This window comes from Leopardus geoffroyi, chromosome C1 (assembly GCF_018350155.1).
Source record: "Leopardus geoffroyi isolate Oge1 chromosome C1, O.geoffroyi_Oge1_pat1.0, whole genome shotgun sequence".
NCBI classification, from domain to species: domain Eukaryota; kingdom Metazoa; phylum Chordata; class Mammalia; order Carnivora; family Felidae; genus Leopardus; species Leopardus geoffroyi.
The window spans coordinates 23670935-23689606 of record NC_059328.1 but is presented as its reverse complement, the minus strand read 5'-3'; the positions used below and the strand labels follow the sequence as shown (position 1 = coordinate 23689606).

Here is an 18672-nt window from a genome sequence, read left to right as displayed (position 1 = left end):
AATATTCTGCCTTCCTCTCTTGACCTAAGTAATTAGAATTCTCCCTTTAGGTTACCGGTTCAGGCACCTTTTGTTCACAGATGCCTTTCTGCTGATTTTAGGCACGCATAACATCAGGCCCCTCTCTTAGGCAGCGCTATTTTACAGTTCTTAGTGAGATCATTGTTTTTACATGTTTGCACCACCAGACTCAAGCCCCTGAGGTCAGGGACCATGTTTGGTTCACAATGTATCCCGAGGCTCTGCACAAGAAGTATCAGTTGGACGATTAAGGAGGAGACCTGGTTCCCACGTATGAATCCAAAACTCTCAACAAGACCGTACTCAGGAGAAGCAGGCGTCGGACATTTCCCTCATCTCTGTTTCTCTGAGGCACAAAGCAGGCCCTAGTACAAGGCTGCACCATCAGTGGTAGAAACAAGCCGGCCTCCTCAGCCATAGAGGAACCTGGTGGAGCTGGGAGACAGGCCTTTCCTCCCTGGGAGCGTCCGGCACAGGGTTCTACACTGCAGGCGCTGGACAAACAAGCCAGCCGTCGAGAGCCCCAGGGGGCCGCAAAGACCCCAACGCTCTGCCCCAGCCTAGAAGCGGAACCCACGCTGCTACCTACCGGCGCGGCGAACTCCGGGCCCGCCTCTGCCTCCTGCAAACCTTCAGCTGACAAGGGCCAGGCTCAGGCCACACAACCGAGGCGCCGCCTCCAAATGCCGCAGCCACCCACCCCCGACCTTCCTTCCACTTACTCGGTGTCAGCTCCGGGTCTCCCCGCCGCAGCATTGCGCGAAACGCCAAAACCCAGACAGCGCTTCCACCCACAAGACACAGCGCGCCTAGGTGGGACTCCAGCTCTACCCACCAATCCTGGCACCGTACTCTCGTGACGCCAGGAAGAGCTGACCAATAAAAGAAGAGCGTTCAGGGGGCGGTGCAGAGGAGAGTACTGGAAGCCGATTGGTTTCTCCAAGCCGGAAGTTCTGGGGGAAGAACTAAGTCGGAACCAATCGCGCGGTGCCTGAGCCTGTCGGCGCGGTCAGTGGCGGCGCTGAGAAGAGCGGTTGCCGCCATGATAGAACAGCAGAAGCGCAAGGGCCCAGAGTTGCCGCTGGTACCAGTCAAACGGCAGAGGCATGAGTTGCTGTTGGGAGCGGCGGGGTCGGGCCCCGGAGCCGGGCAGCAGCAGACGGCGCCGGGAGCTTTGCTGCAAGCGGTAAGTGAAGTAGGAGGCGGCCTTCGGCCCTCAGCTCATCCTTCATCTCCGAGAGCCCTGCACCGGGAGATCCCGCACTGCGGGGGCGGAACGAGAATCGCTACCTGCAGTTAAAGCAGAAAACACTGTAAAAGCCGTCGACACCCCCCCCCCCCCCCCCCCCCCCCCCCCCGCGGATGCTGCGTTCGTTAGCCCGTCGGACTCCTGTTTTCAGCGTCTCGACCACCCTGTGGCGTGGCGTTAGAATTAGAGTTTAAGGACCTTGAACTCAAAACCAGGACCAGGGCTTTCTCATACTTAATCTCCCAGGGATCCGACATAGAGTCTACGTTCAGAAAAGTTTGTAGAATGGACGGATGAATGAATGAGTGAATGAGGGGAGAAAGGAAATGAGTGACACCGACTCGCTTTGGGACTTCGGGCAAGTTGCTTTCCTCTTTACCTCTCAGCGCTAGTACTAACAACAACCGAACAATAGCTAACATTCATCGAGTCTTTGTATTGAGTACTTTGTACATGAAAACTCTGTTAATCTTGGTAATAGCTAAAGAGGTAGGAACTGTTTGTATCCTGTATTGTAAACTCTTATCTGGTAAATGATAGAAACAGATTTTAAGCCCAGAATCCATGCTCCTAACTGCATTTCTTGTGAGATAGAGGTAATGATCACACCTCTCCTCCTGGACTATTAGGCTCAGATCAAGAAATACATGGGTCTCCTCTCTCAACCTCTCTGCCAGGCCATGAACAAATCGTGCTGGCACCCTCCTCAAAATATATCCCAAATTGCTACCACTTCTGTCAACTCCATCACTAGCTCCTGGTCTAAGCCATGATCATCTCATCTGACAATTGCAGTGAGGTTCTAACTGGTATTCTTGTTTTCTGCTCTTGTCTGGTCAATCTGTTCTCAGTCCAGCAGCTAGAGGAATCCTGCTAAACGTTAGATCACGTTACCCTCTGCTGCAGACTTTCAGTGGCTTTCCACTTCGCCCAAAGTGAAACCCAAACCCTTACAGCCTTTTGCCCTCTTTCCCTTTACCGCTCAGATGTGCCAATTTTCCATTGCTCACCCTGCTCCAGTCACACTGGCTTCCATGTTCTTGCCCCAAAGCCTTTTCATATGCTACACTCTACTGGAGTGCTCTTCTTCAAAATACCCACATGGTTTACACACTCAGCTCTTCCAAATCTTTGTTCAGATACCACTTTATCAGTGAGGGCTTTCCTGACGACCCTGTTTTAAGTTGCAATTCACCGTGTGCATTAACCCACGTTGCTTTTTTTCCTCCATAGTACCTACCACCTGCCATCTGTTTTATTTGTTTTCTCTCTTCCTCCTTCCTCTTCCTCCTTCCCTCTAGAACACAAACTCCATTGTTTGTTTTTATTTTGTTCAGTACTGTTTTCCCAGTGCCTAGAGAGTGTCTGGCACATAATATATATATTTTTTAATAAATGCATAAACTGGAAATGACTGAAGAGGTTTGGGGATTACTGATAGTGTACTAGTTTTCCTCTCTGACAAGAGTATGAGGTTTTAGTGACTTGTCCAAGCCTAGGCTTAGTGTCGAGACCATAATCAAAACTACTTTCCCCAGTAATCTGTACCCTGCGGAGTTGTTGGGAAGGTCAGTTCACTCATTCATTCATTAAATGAGCTAGAGACTGGGAAGACAGTGTTGGATGACGCAAGCAGGGTCCCTGCACTCACAAACCTTTTGTAGTGGGGAAAAAGGACGAGATACGTTAAAAATAAGGTAAAATAAGGAAGGTAATTGCAGGTAGTGATAAGTGCTATGGGGAAATACAGTAGGACTAATCGAATGCAGAGGGGAGGTGTGGTGCTGCTTGAGTTTGAGTGATCAAAGAAACACTTTCTGAAGTGGAAACATTTGAAAGGAGCTAAACACAGGAAGATCTAAGGGAAGAAGATCCCGATCAGGGACAACAAGGATAAAGATCCTGAGGCAGAAATGAGTTTAACATGTTTGAGCAATTAAAAGTTGGCTATGGGACGGGAGCAGAATGAGGGAGTAGTTAGAATAACAGATAGACACTGGACACTTCAGCAGGACCGCGTTGCATTGGAGGCAGAAGTTCACGTGAGAAAAGTTGCTGTTCTCTAAATCAGAAGAAATCCACTCGATTATTGTTCCCCGTGTCTTTTGCAGCCTCCTTTGCCTGTATGCAGCGACTACCCTATACTTCTGTCTTTTGTTTAGGGACCTCCCAGGTGTTCCTCCCTTCAAGCTCCAATCATGCTTCTCTCAGGACATGAAGGGGAAGTGTACTGCTGCAAGTTTCATCCCAACGGATCCACCTTAGCATCTGCAGGATTCGATCGACTGATATGTAAGAGAGTTTTTGAAGCTGGAGTAATTGTTCTTTGCCAAATAGTGATTCTTTTTTTAAAACCTTCAGTGCCACAGAAGGTATCAGTCTGAGCTGGTCACATCACAAACTGCATGGCTAACATGCTGAAATAGTGTCATGAAAATGTTGAGTGATCTTGGGTATAGAACTCAAGGTCCATGTAGTACAGGAGAAATCATGTTACTACTTGGGAAGTGAGTTGTCCTAGTTTGAGGGTATCTTCCTCATGGCGGCAAATCTTGAGCTGATTTAGCCAGACAAGAGATCTAGGCATACCAGGTTAATGGAAGTAATGAGAGAGATAGCTTTTCCTTTTCCCAAAGGTGTGAGGCCTTCCTCTTGATCCACTCATAGAATCCTAGCATACGAAAAGAAGGAGGGGACATGGGGATCCTAAAGTGGCAACTCACTTGGATAATCTGCCTGTACGTCATCAGGATCATACGGCATTTAGATTCTCAGCTGCTAGTTGGGAATACCCATTTTTCAGAAATAAGTAGAAAAAATCACCTCAGAAGAGTCATGAGAAAAAACAAGAGAGAAGATACCAGAAACATCTGACTCTTTTATCCTGGCATCGTTTGTTGTATTGTGAGATTAAGTGAGTCCTTTAGCTCTTTGCTTATAAGATTGTACCTCAAGGTAGATGATAGCTGTCTTTGCTGTCTTGATGTAGGTATTCTAGTTCTGTGATCCTTCAACTTAACAGTGACCAAGCATCTGGAAGAGTTGGGGATCTTTGCAGAAGATTAATTAAGATCAATCCCTTAAATTGATGTGCTTAATTTCATCAAACAAAAAAATGGTTTATCAACAGAAAAATACCATATGTACATGCCTTATTACATATAGAGGTGCTCCTTAATAATACTCAAGCCTCATTCCTTGCTAAACCAAGCTGCCTGAGGACAGGAACTGTGTCTATTCGCTTATCTCATTTTACCCCAGCATCTGGCTTGTTACGGGTACATGGTACATGTGGAATGAGTAAATGTAATAGAAAGTCATTGCCATGTGCCCTTCAAGTCAGTTTGCAGCTTCTTGGGTTTTCTGTAAGTGCCATCATTTTGCAGTTCTCTTATACTCATAGCAGACATGTAGGAGTGAGTACCAACTTTTTTAACATTACAGCAGAAAACTTTCAGATTTAAAAAATTAATTTTTTCAACCTTATGAAATATGAAAATATGGCATTACTTTTGTTTTAGTGTCAAGAAAATTGGTCCAGCTGGGAGAACCAATCGGGAGAATACTCCAAGGGAGTATAATTTCAAAACTGTTGTGATAAATTTAGAAGTACCTTTTCTGTGGCCAATGATGACTTTTCTTTTGCGTAGTAATGATCACAGAACCCCTGTCTCCCTGACAGTGCTGTGGAATGTCTATGGTGACTGTGATAACTATGCCACATTGAAGGGACACAGTGGGGCGGTGATGGAGCTGCATTATAATACCGATGGCAGGTGAGTAGTTCGCACAGTGGAAGGACAGCTCTTCTCCTACTAACTTGTCTCGGCATCCTTTCACGTTGCATCCTTGAGTTTTCTCTCTCAGGAGACTATGCCATCAAAAACTACTGCATTTTGAGCAGCTACTTTATTGTCCTATCACTGTTAAGCCAAGTTTGGTGTTTCTTGCTCCATGTATGCATATGTGAATACATCTCTATCACCTAACATCGACAGCTGAGACAAATCTGTTTCTTTTTAAAACCAAACAAAATGTAATTTGCATATGCAGATATCAGTTATTTTTTTTAATAAAAACAATAAAATGTTTCTTTTGAGAAACTCAAAAACATAAATGAAAAAATAGCCCATATTCCTACCACTCCAAAGATTATCACTGTTAATCTTATGATATGTTTTTCTCGTTTTTTTCCTACTCGAAGCCATTTGGTTTTTCGTATACGTTAGAGCTTCATGTGTGATCTTTTCTGCTGCTTTTTTCCTTACTGTTATTCACCTGTTGTATCTGTATCATAGTATACATTTTATCATAAACATTTTAATGCCTGCATAATTTTACAATAACCTAGGTAATATAAAAATGTGATCATACAAAGTCATTTAATCCTATTAGGTATTTTAGTGAACATTCATTGTTTTGTACCTCTGGCCTCTAAAATCTTAGAGTCCCGGAATCAATTGGTACATAACCTTGTATACATTTTCCCTGTTAGTATTTGAGTAAAGAATGCCTTATGAAATCAATTATAACTTAGAAATCATTTTTGGAGACAAAGTAAAAACTTTACCGAGCCACCAGGTCAGGAATTGCTACAGCGTGTCTTCACTCTGCAGCAGGGTGTGATTAAACATTTCCAGGTGGGAGAATGTCTAAAGTGTTGTCTATCTCAAAGGAGAAAAAGATTGAGAAAACTACTGGTATTAGGTTGTAATACATCATGGGGACTGACAGAAGGAAATTTTTTTGACATTTCATAGAGTAGACCTTGTAACTGGGTCTAGAAAACCAGCAGGATTTTGTTAGGGAGGGTGAAGCATTCCTGCATCATGTGTCAAACTGTCAGAGCACAACCTGTCAGTGGCCTTAAAGAGTGGCACGTTTTGGCAAGTGTTCTGTGTGGGCGGGGAGGGGGTGGGTTGCCATTGCTTTTCTTCACTTACTTCTTTTTTTGTTCTTCTTGTAGTATGCTCTTCTCCGCATCCACAGATAAAACTGTGGCAGTATGGGACAGTGAGACAGGCGAGAGGGTTAAAAGGCTGAAAGGACATACTTCCTTTGTGAATTCCTGTTACCCAGCCAGGAGGGGCCCCCAGCTTGTCTGCACTGGCAGTGATGATGGTACAGTTAAGGTGGGTGTTGTCTGTCTGTCTGTTGCAGTTTCTAAGGTTACATAATGGGAACCTATCTTGCTTTCCACTTGTGCCATACACTCCTCTCCACAACTTTGCTTTAGCGGTCATTTCTCAAAACAGAGGCCTTTTAAAATAATACGGTTTTTTTTTGTTTTTTTTTTAATTTTTTTTTTTTTTAACATGTATTTATTTTTGAGACAGAGACAGAGCATGAATGGGGGAGGGTCAGAGAGAGGGAGACACAGAATCTGAAACAGGCTCCAGGCTCTGAGCTGTCAGCCAGAGCCCGACGTGGGGCTCAAATTCACATGACTGTGAGGTCATGACCTGAGCCAAAGTCGGACACTTAACTGACTGAGGCACCCCTAAAATAATACGTTTTAAGTATCCTCTAGAATAATAAATATTAGAACCATGTTGAACCATTGTGACATGGAACGACATGAATCACCCGAATTGGATTCTTGACTCAGCTATTTACTTAATTATGTGATCTCAGGTAGTTCACTTTCCTGATCCTGTTTCTCAGTCTTTAGAACAGTGACTGTAATATACATGTCTTCCAAAGCTGTTGTAAAAGTATAGTCACTATATGGAAAGGTCAATATGTGGTTTAGTAACAGGGTCATTTATTTAGTCCAGTGATTTCCAACCTGTCTTCATATCAGACTCACCTGAAGAACCTGTTAAAAATACCCAGGTTCTAGTTCAGTAGGTCTGGAGTGAGAATTTTGGGGGCTTTTGTTTTTGTTTTCTTAAATTTTTTTTTTAACCTTTATTTATTTTTGAGAGTGAGAGAGAGAAAGTGCGAGTGGGGGAGGAACAGAGAGAGAGGGAGACACAGAATCCAAAGCAGACTCCAGGCTCCAAGCTGTCAGCACAAAGCCCAACGCGGGGCTCGAACTCACAAACCGTGAGATCATGACCTGAGCTGAAGTCGGACGCCCAACGGAGACATCCAGGCGCCCCAAGGGAATTTTTGTTTTTAAATTAAGACATTTTTTTTTAGAAGAGCTTTAGGTTGGCAGCAAAATTGAGGGGAAGGTACAAAGATTTCCCGTATACCCACTGCCCCCACATGCACAGCCTCCCCCATTTTCCCCCACCAGAGTGGTACATTTTTTACAATTGGTAAACCTACAGTGACACATTATAATCACTCAAAGTCCATAGTTTTTGTTGGGGTTCACATTTAGTGTTATACATTTTGTAGTTTGGGACAAGCATATAATGACATGTATCCATCACTGTGGTACATTTCAGAGTATTTTCCCTGCCTTGAAAATTGTCTGTGCTCCTTCTATTCATCCCTCCCACCCCTGGCAACCACTGATCTTTTTACTGTCTTCAGAGTTTTGCCTTTTTGAAATTGGCTTCTTTTACTTAGTAATACGCATTTAAGATTCTTTCATGTCTTTTCATGGCTTGATAGCTCATTTTAGTGCCAAATAATATTCCATCATCGGGATGTAACAGTTTATCCATTCACCTAATAAAGGATATCTTGGTTGCTTCCAAGAGTTGGTAATGATGAATAAAGCTGCTGGAAACATCTACGTGCAAGTTTTTGTGTGGACCTAAGTTTCTCAACTCTCTTAGGTAAATGCTAAGGACCGTGATTGCTAGATCATATGGTAAGAGTATGTTTAGGTTTGTTTTTTTTTAATGTTTTTTATTTTTGAGAGAGAGCACATGTGTGTTCAAGCGGGAGAAGGGCAGAGAGAGACCGAGAGCCAGAATACGAAGCAGGCTCCAGGCCCTGAGCTGTCAGCACAGAGCCCAACGCAGGGCTCGAACTCCCGAGCCGTGAGATATTGACCTGAGCCGAAGTCAGACACTTAACTGACTGAGCCACCCAGGCACCCCTGAATGTGTTTAAGAAACCACCAATCTGGGGCACCTAGCTGGCTTAGTCAGTGGAGTGTGCAGCTCTTGATCTCAGGGTTATAAGTTTGAGCCCCACATTGGGTGTAGAGATTACTTAAAAATAAAATCTTAAAAAAGAAGGAAAGAAAGAAAGAAACCACCAATCTCTCTTCCCAAGTATCTATACCATTTTACATTCCCACCAGCAATGAACGAGAGTCTCCATTGCGCCACATCATCATTTGGTGGTGTCATTGCTTCAGATTTTGGCTCTTCCAATAAGTATGTAGTGGTACCTCATTGTTGGTTTAATTTGCATTTTCGGGATGACATTTGATATGGAGCATCTTTTTATATGCATTGTGTTATCAGTGTATCTTCTTTGGTGAGATGTCTGCTATCTTTAACTCATTTTTTTTATCATGTTGTTTTCTTATTGTTGAGTTTTAAGAGTTCTTTGTACGTTTTGGATAATAGTCCCTTATCAGATGTACAAATATTTTCTCCCTGCCTTGTGGCCTGTCTTCTCATTGTCTTGACATTGTCTTTAGCAGGCAGAAGTTTTTAATTTTTTTAAATTTTTAAAAAATGTTTGATTATTTTTGAGAGCATGAGAGCACACCAGCAGGGAAGGGGCAGAGAGAGGCGGGGACAGAGGATTCAAAGCAGGCTGCGTGCTGACAGCAGAGAGCCTAATGCAGGGCTCGAACTCATGAACCAGGAGATCATAACCTGAGCTAAAGTTGGGATGCTTAACCGACTGAGCCACCCAGGCGCCCCCAGAAGTTTTTAATTTTAATGGAGTTCAGCTCATCAGTGTTTTATGGATCATGCTTTGGTGTTGTATCTAAAAGTCTTTGCTATACCCAAGGTCATCTATGTTTTCTTCTGTTACCTTCTCGGAGTTATATTTTACATTTTATATTAGGTCTGTGATCCATTTTGAGTTGGTTTCTGTAAAAGGTGCAAGGTCTGTGTCTAGATGCATGTTTTTTCATGTGAATGTGCAGTTCTAGTACCATTTGTTGAAGAAACTCTGCTCCATTGTGTTGCCTTTGCTCTTTTGTCAAAGATCAGTTGACTATATTTATGGGGTTCTACTTCTGGGCTCTCTATTCTCTTCCACTCATGTATTCTTTCCCCAGTACCACCCTGTCTTGATTACCGTAGCTTTATAGTAGGTCTTGAAGTCAGGTAGGATCAGTCCTCCAGCTTCATTCTTCTCTTTCAGTATCGTGTTGGAAATCTTGGGTCTTTGTCTCTCCACATGAACATTAGAATCAATTTGTTGATTTCCACAACACATTTTGGTTGGGATTGCATTGAATTTATAAAGTTGAGAATGACAAAACTGAGTTTTCCTATCCATGAACATGGAAAAACCATTTATTTAGTTATTTGATTTTGTTCATCAGAGTTTTGTTTTTTGGGGTTTTTGTTGTTGTTGTTGTTGTTGTTGTTTTAAACTATTTTTTTAAAGTTTACTTATTTATTTTGAGAGAGACAGTGTGAGCAGGGGAGAGGCAGAGAGAGAGAGAGAGAGATGGAGAGAGTGAATCCCAAGCAGGCTCCGTACTGCCAGCGCAGAGCCCTGTATGGGACTGAAACCCACCAACTGTGAGATCATGACCCGAACCAAAAGTTGAACACTTAACTGACTGAGCCACCCAGGTGCCGCCATTCATTACAGTTTTGAAGTTTCCTTCATTTGGATTGTACATATTTTGTTAAATCTATACCTAAATATTTCTCTTTTGTTTTGGGTGCTAATGTAAATGACATCGTGTTTTTTAAGAACCAGGATTTTTTTTTTTTAATGTTTATTGGGGCACTGGATTACTCAGTCAATTGCGTGTCTGACTTTGGCTCAGGTCATGATCTTATGGTTTGTGGGTTTGAGCCCCATGTTGGACTCTGTGCTGATAGCTCAGAGCCTGGAGCTTGCCACAGATTCTGTGTCTGCCTCTCTCTCTGCCCCTCCCCTGCTCACGCTGTGTCCCTTTCTGTCTCTCAAAAATGAATAAATGTTTAAAAAAAAATTTTTTTTAAGTAAAATGTTTATTTTTGAAAGAGAAAGCATGGGGTGGGGACAGAAGATCTGAAGTGGGCTCTGTGCTGACAGCAGAGAGCCCACTGTGGGACTTAACTCACAAATCGGAGACCATGACCTAGGCCAAAGTCGGATGCTTAACTGACTGATCCACCCAGGTGCCCCACAAACCAGGATTATAAAACATGTTCCTCGGGGAGCCTGGGTGGCGCAGTCGGTTAAGTGTCCGACTTCAGCCAGGTCACGATCTCGCGGTCCGTGAGTTCGAGCCCCGCATCAGGCTCTGGGCTGATGGCTCAGAGCCTGGAGCCTGTTTCCGATTCTGTGTCTCCCTCTCTCTCTGTCCCTCCCCCGTTCATGCTCTGTCTCTCTCTGTCCCAAAAATAAATAAACGTTGAAAAAAAAAAAAAAAAACATGTTCCTCAACATGATTTGATGTAGCAGGTGTGACATTTTGGAAGCCATTGATCTCATCCAGCATCCTCATTTTATTTTTTTATTATTGTTTTTATTTGAATATGGTGATACATAATGGTACATTAGATTCAGATGTACGACATAGTGATTCAACAAGTTTATACGTTATGCTATGTTCACCACTGCATCCTCGCTATCAAATGAGGAAAATGAGGCCTAAAAATAATTACTTATTTCAAGAGCACACAAGGACATACTACTCTGTAGTACCACCATTTTTATTCTTTCTTTGGCACTAATTTGGTACTCTGGGAAGTATTTTAGTGATTAAACAAGGAGGGACTTGAAAGGAGTATATCCGAGAAACCACACTAACCTTGTGATTGTTGCTTTTTAAAATGAATTTGCTTTCTTTTCGTAATTAAAGTGGTGACACTGACATACTGAATCATCTGCTTGGAGATACTGTCCTACCAAATCATTTTTATAATAAACCCAGTCACTTGGGGCCTGGTGCTTAGCTAGGAAGAGAGTGTATGGCTTATGAATGATTCCAAAGCCCAGAGCTCTTAATCTCCGTGTGCCATGGTTGGAGAGTCTTCTTTGTAAACTGATTCGCCAAAGGGCCTTTCAAAAGGTGGTAAGAGACGACAGGGCCCTAAGGAATTTTACCGAGGGCCTGCTCTATCAACATCTAGGAACTCACTCCTGTTTATTTTTGGCTTTCCTTCACCTTTTCTCTTACTTTCTCTCATTTTGCCTTTTCTTTACCTCTTTCCTCATGTTTGCCTTTCTGTCTCTCCTCGGATTTTCTTTTTTCAACTACTCCTTTGTGAGTACATGTTTGTGTTTTCTGTCCTCCTTTCAGTTTCTTGCTTCTCTTCTCCTCTAATTAAACATGATTTGAAATAAATGTTTTAACTTTGTCACTCAAGCTAATATTTATCTTAGTGTGCAATATGTCACATCAACTAAAGGTGACTGTTTTTTAGCCAATTCCTTATTCTTAATTTCAACATATTTTTTATAATTAATGCTTTGTCGAACAGCCTTTTACATATGCCTTTTAGTTAGTTATCAGGTTGGAATGCTTTGTTGATTATTTTCTGTTTTAGGTTTGTAGGTGTAGGAATTTAATAACCTCTGTTTCTCTAAGGGGGGAAACCTTGTGTTACATTTGATGTATCAGGATTCGCAACAGAAGACGAAGCTTTCAGTAATGCTTGCATTTTCAGTCTAGAAGTGGCATCCTGAGCATTGTCCATACTAGTAGTTTTTTCTGTTGTTTTTAACAATATTTCATACTGTTTTTCACAGTTTTTTCATATTGTTTTTAGCAATCTATTCTTTCTGGTAAAGTACTTAGAAAATCATTTTTGTATCATATCATATGTTTAAGGCATATACATTACTATAGATGTGATATATATACACATACATATAAATGCAAATTGTTACAATTCAGTCCTAGTGCCATTATGTAGACGAAGACACAGAAGGTTTTCAGGTTAGAGGTGGAGGTGTGGGCCATTGTGACCCAGAGTGGAGTATGAGGCCCAAGTGAGGTGAGGAGAGCATCCATGCAAGTTGGGGGCAGTCCATTGTAGGGAAATGGGGACTGAGAAGGGTGAGGAGGGCAACCACATAACACAGGGTCGGTAGCCCAGAATAGGGAATTGGAGTGGGGAGCAGCCCAGCATGGAGAGTTGGTACCCTAGCAGAATAAAAGGGTCATCTATACGTTAGTGGAGTAGGGGGAAGTATGGATGTCACAGCCTGAGCTGAGGGTGTCCACATAGTGTGGGAGCAGTTTGGGTAGGGAGTCTGGGGCTGAGGCTAGCATTCCTGAGGAAAGGCAGCCTGGAGAGGGATATTAGAGCCAGAGCAGGGTGAAGGGCGTATTCATACAAAGGGATGACCCATATGGGATGAGGAGGGGTTCACATAAGATCAGCCCAGGATGGGAATCACAGTTCAAACAGGGAAGGAAGAGGAGAAGGGTAGAAAAGGATGTGGGAGATCGGTTACATTCAGGAAGCTTGATCAGGTAAGTAAATATAATAACGGGAGGCAGGTTTCTCATTGTCGGAGAAAGGAGTTACCAATGCAGGAGGGAAAACTAAAATGCATTTTGTGTTGTTGGTATTGAACTGGAAGTGTCAGTGTGAACTGATAAACATTCAATACATAAACAGGCGTAGAAGAAATGGGAGATGTAAATGGGTATTTACAGGTGTGTGTGCACGTGCGCCTGTGTATGCATATATTGGCAACTGTTCACTGAGAGGGTTTAGGAACAACAGTCCAAAAGCAATGAACATATCTACTGTGCAGGTCTTGGCCTTTAAACACCATTTTCCACTGAAGAAACCAGGGCTCCCTGTTTCAGGACTGGGCAGGGAAAGTACAAGATGAACCTGGAACATCTTGTGCAGAAAGCTTGTCAAAAGAACATCTTAAATCAAATGATCAAACTGAACATTATTCATGATGGGACAAAACAAAATTGTGAGCCACTCAGTAAAATACACTGAAAATGCAGCATCACTTCAGTGATATTCCTGCCAAAGAGGCATAACTTGAATCTAATCATGAGGAAACATCAGACAAACCCAAATTGCGGGACATCCTACAAAATAACTGTCCTATAATTTTGAGAAATGTCAAGGTCAAGGAAAGTCTGAGAAATTCTTCCAGGCTGAAGGAAACTAAAGAAACATAACTGCTAAATTCAACACATGATTCTGAACTGAATCTTTTCTATAAAAGACATGTTGGAACACGTGGTGAAACTTGAATGAAATCTGAGAACCGGTTGGTAGTGATGTGTTGGTGTTAATTTCTGCATTTTGATTGATTGTGCTGAAATTATACAGGATTGTATATGTTATATGTATTATATATATTTTTATAGGACAAATACACTCAAGTATTTAGGAGTGATGGGACATTAGGTCAGCAGTTCTCAGATGATTCGGGCAACAAAAATGTTCTCTTTTACTTCCAACTTTTTGTGTAAGTTTGTGAATATTTCAAAGTAAAATAGTCTTTTAAAAATGATGGTCATCTGGAACTAATATTCTAAAACATTTGAATCAGGGGCACCTGGCTGGCTCAGTCAGTGGAGCATTTGACTCTTGATCTCGGGGTTGTGAAGTTCAAGCCCCACGTTGAGTATAGAGATTACTTAAAAATAAAATCTTTTAAGAAATTAAATATTTGAATCAAACTTTTTTTTTGAATATTTATTTATTTTGAGAGAGAGCACATATGCACATGCGAGTGGGAGGACCAGAGAGAGAGGATTCCAGGCAGGCTCTGTGCTGTCAACGCAGCCCAACGTGGGACTCGATCTCACGAACCTCAAGAACATGACCTGAGCCGAAATCAAGAGTCAGACGCTTAACCCACTGAGCCACCCAGGCGCCCCTGAATCAAGCTTTAAATGACTACCGTAGCTTTTAGGATAAAATCAAAGGTTGATTTGATCTGTGCAGAGATTATTAAGACAAAGATTGTACTAAATCTGGAAGAGATACGGAGAGGCTAGATTATCAAAGCTTTGAATTCCAAACTAGTAGGTTTGGACATGATTCTGTAGCCAGAGGAATTAGTGGGCAGGGGTTAGGTACTGGTTCTCCAGAAGAGGGGTGAAGCACTCTTTTTGGACCATTTACCTGAGTAACCAAACCTAAGCCTTTTTAGGTTATGTTTTCATGAGTTTGCATTCCAAACCGTGAGAATTGGGAGGAGGAATCCTTGTTGGCACAGAGGTAACAACCCAGACTGCTTGTTTACCGCAGATTTGAATGTAAACTTAAGGCCTTTCCTGAGATTCTATGGCTGGTTCCTTTTTTTTAAGTATTTGTTTTGAGAGACAGAGAGCACAAGCTAGCAAGCGAGAGCACGTGCACCAATAGGGGAGGAGCAGAGAGCAATGGAGAGAGAAGATCCCAGACAGGCTCCGCCCTGTCAGCACCAAGCTCCACTGGGGGCTTGATCTCCCAAACCATAAGATTATGGACCCGTGAGAGTACGACCTGAGCCCCAATCAAGTGTCGGGTGCCCAGCCGACTGAGCCACCCAAGCGCCCCTAAAGATTTTATTTTAAGTAATCTCTACACCCAGTGTGGGGCCCAAGATCAACAGCCACATGCTCCACCGTCTTAGCCAGCCAGGCACCCATCTTTTTTTTTTTTTTTTTTTTTAATTTTTTTTTCAACGTTTATTCATTTTTGGGACAGAGAGAGACAGAGCATGAACGGGGGAGGGGCAGAGAGAGAGGGAGACACAGAATCGGAAACAGGCTCCAGGCTCTGAGCCATCAGCCCAGAGCCTGACGCGGGGCTCGAACTCCCGGACCGCGAGATCGTGACCTGGCTGAAGTCGGACGCTTAACCGACTGCGCCACCCAGGCGCCCCCTTTTTTTTTTTTTTTTTTAATGACATGTGTGTAAAACTTGGGACACCATCACCCCAGTCTTTGTCATTTGAATGAAATGACCCACACTCTTAAAACATCATGGTTCACCTTACCAAGTCTGTCAGTCATTTGTTGCAACATCTCTAAGGTGCCTGGGTGGCTCATTAGGTTAACCATAGGACTCTTGTTTTCAGCTCAGGTCATGATCCTGTGGTTCTCGAGTTTGAGCCCCAAGTTGGGCTCCACACTGGCAGTGCAGAGCCTGCTTGGGATTCTGTCTCCCTCTCTGCCCCTCCCCTACACACACATGGGTGTATTCTCTCCCTCTCCGACCCTCCCTCTCTCCCTCTCCCCCTGTCTCTCCAAGTAAATAAAAAAACTTTAAAAGAAAGGAAGGGGGGTCGCCTGGGTGGCTCAGTCGGTTGAGCGTCCAACTTCAACACCGGTCATGGTCTCACAGTTTGTGAGTTCGAGCCCCACGTTGGGCTCTGTGCTAACAAACAGCTCAGAGCCTGGAGACTGCTTCAGATTCTGTATCTCTCTCACCCTCCTCTGCTCATGCTCTGCCTCTCTCTGTCTCTCAAAAATAAATGTTTAAAAAAAAATTTTTTTTAAATAAAAGAAAGGAAAGAAACATCTCTAGGCCTTCCCTATTATCCACACTCTATAAATGCAGATCCATGTTGGGGTACCTGGCTGGTTCAGTCAGTAGAGCATGTGACTCTTGATCCCAGGGTTGTGAGTTTGAGCCCCATGTTGGATGTAGAGATTACTCGAAAATAAAATCTTTAAAAAAAAAATGTAGTTCCGTGTTATATAAATTTATTTTTTAAAAATAGAGCCTAATTGTTTAGGGTATGGGATTCTAGAGTTGTTATACCTAATTTTTTTTTTTAATGTTTATTTTATTTTTGAGAGAGAGAGCACGGGGGAAGGGCAGAGAGAGAGAGGGAGACAGAGGATCTGGAGTAGCCTTTGTGCTAACAGCAGAGAGCCTGATGGGACATCAAACTCACGAACTGTGAGATCACTACCTGAGCTGAAGTCAGATGCTTAACCAACTGAGCCACCCAGGTGTCTCATTATACCTAATTTTTATCTACTATTACTATTTTTTTTAAGTGTTTATTTTGAGAGAGGGAGGGAGAGCACAAGTAGGGGAAGGGCAGAGAAAAAGGGAGAGAGAAAATCCCAAGCAGGCGCCCCACTGCCAGCACAGAGCCCAACTTGGGGCCTCATCCCATGAACCGTAAGGTCATGACCTGAGCTGAAATCAAGAGTCAGACACCGAACCAACTGAGCCACCCAGGCACCCCTATCTTCTATTATTAATAAATCAAGTAGCCATTAAAAAGTTAACGGTATAAAACAAGTGTAGATTACTTTAGTCGTTATAAGAAATTAGCATATATTTTAGTATGTTTAAGTTAATATAACATGAACATAACAGAATCAGACAGTACTAAATTCTAATTCTTGTTTTGCTATTGACTTGCTGGGTGTTTGTCATCAAGTTAATTCCTTCTTGGAGATTTAGTTTGCTCATCCATAAAAATTGGAGTTAAACTAGATCATCTAAGTGTAGTAATTAAAAAAAATTTTTTTAATCTCAATCTGCATTAAGGAATACATTTTAAACTGTGACCCAGTATATACTCCCCTCAGAATGTCTGTGTTTATGAATCAGCCTCTTCTATATGTGACATCATCTTTTCTATATATTTTTTAAATTAGGGTAAAATTTACATAATATAAAATTCACCATTTTAACCATTTTAAAAGATGTACAATTCAGTGATTTTTAGTACATTCACAATGTGTGTGATCATCACCATGATCCAATACCAGAATATTCTTGGCACCCCCAAAAAGCACCTTCCTACCCATTTATCAGTCAGTACTTTTTCCCTGCTTTCCAGCCCCTGGCAACCATAATGTACTTACTGTCTCTATTGGGAATAGAATTGTACGATATGTGGCCTTTTGTGTCTAGTTTCTTTTGATTAGCTTAATGTTTCAGTCTTCATCCTTGTAACATGTATTAATACTTGATTCGTTTTTAACACTGCTACGAAGATTTGTGTACAAGGTTTTGTTTGAACACCTTTCATTTCTCTTGGGTATATATCTAGGAGCAATCTAGGATTGCTGGGTCAAAGAGTAACTCTAACCTTTTGGGGAACATCCAGACTTTTCCATAGCAGCCACATCATTTTATATTTCCACCAGTGATGGTCGAAGGTTCCAATTTTTCCACATCCTCACCAGCACCCCTTACTTTCTGTGGTTTCTTTTTTTTCCCCACTAGTAAGTGTGAAGCAATATCTAATTGTTTTGATTTGCATTTCCCAAATGATTTATGATGCTAAGCATCTTGTCTTGCGCTTATATCATCTGAAAAGAAACGTTTATTCAGGGCCTTTGCCCAGTTATTGGACTCTTTGTGTTTTTGTTGTTGAACCATAGCTTCTTTTTCTGGATACTGGATCTTTATCAGGTATATGATTTGCAAATAATGTCTCCCACTATTGGTTGTATTCTCATTTTCTGGATACAATCCTCTGATGTACAAAAGTTCCTAATTTTTAAAAATTTTTAAATGTTTATTTGTTTTTGAGAGAGAGAGAGAGAGACAGGAGGGACAGAGAGTGAGGGAGACACAGACTCTGAAGCAGGCTCCAGGCCTGAGTTGTCAGCAAAGAGCCCAACACGGGGCTCAAACTCAAGGACTGTGACGTCATGACCTGAGCCGAAGTCAGATGCTTAACTGACTGAGCCACCCAGGTGCCCCTAAAAGTCTCTAATTTTTATGAAGTTTATTTTTTCTTTGGTCACTTGTGCTTTTGGTGTCATATCTAATAATTCATTGCCAAATCCAAGGCCATGAAGATTTACCCCTGTGTTTTCTTCTAAGAATTTCATAGTTTTAATTTTTACATTTGAGTCTTTGATCCATGTGGAGTAAATTTTTGCATCTGGTGTAAGATAAAGGTCTGCCTTCGTATTTTAGGTATGGTTATCCAGTTGTCCCATCATTTTTTAAAAGATTTAATTTCTTTTTTCTTCTGTAAGAGCCATACTTTTTTGCTTGTTTTCATGCTTCATAATTTCTTGTTGAAAACTGGACATTTGAATATTATAATGTGGTAACTCCAGAAATTAGATTCTCCCCCTGGGGTTTGCTGTTGCTCCTTGTTGTAGCTGTTTGATGAATTTTCTGAACTGATTTTGTAAAGTCTGTATAGTTTGCCGTACGTAGCCACTGAAATCTCGGTTTCGTTAGCTTGGCGATTCACTAATGATTTTGGTAGAGATTTTCTTAATGGCTTGTGATTAAAAGAAAAACTCCTGGTCTTTGCAGATTTGCTCTGTGTGCGTGTTGGGTCTGTCTCTGCCTCTCAGCCAGGCCGTTTACAACTGTGCATTAGGCTTCACTTCTTGCTTATGCACAGGTTTGAGCCTGTGCAGGTCAGCAAGAGGAGAGCTTAGGGCCTTCTCAGGGCTTTTCTGA

General features: G+C 42.2%; 2 protein-coding genes across 6 annotated transcripts in view; one reads left to right on the top strand and one right to left on the bottom strand.

Annotated features, from left to right (window-relative positions):
* Positions 1 to 872, bottom strand: part of ZCCHC17 (zinc finger CCHC-type containing 17) — a 61275-nt gene extending 60403 nt beyond the window's left edge. For 4 of the 5 annotated variants that reach the window (XR_006712146.1, XM_045476450.1, XM_045476453.1 and 1 more), the window contains exon 1: positions 744 to 872. The gene's annotated coding sequence lies outside the window, so the exon portion shown is untranslated. The other variant, XM_045476451.1, reaches the window with a different exon arrangement.
* A 143-nt stretch (positions 873 to 1015) lies between these two features.
* The window catches only part of SNRNP40 (small nuclear ribonucleoprotein U5 subunit 40), a 33766-nt gene continuing 16109 nt past the window's right edge, over positions 1016 to 18672 (top strand). Inside the window, exons 1-4 of the mRNA XM_045476449.1 lie at positions 1016 to 1207; positions 3433 to 3562; positions 4953 to 5046; positions 6237 to 6402. Coding sequence (XP_045332405.1) covers positions 1064 to 1207; positions 3433 to 3562; positions 4953 to 5046; positions 6237 to 6402 — 534 coding nt within the window. The 5' untranslated portion in view covers positions 1016 to 1063. The remainder of the gene's footprint in view (positions 1208 to 3432; positions 3563 to 4952; positions 5047 to 6236; positions 6403 to 18672) is intronic.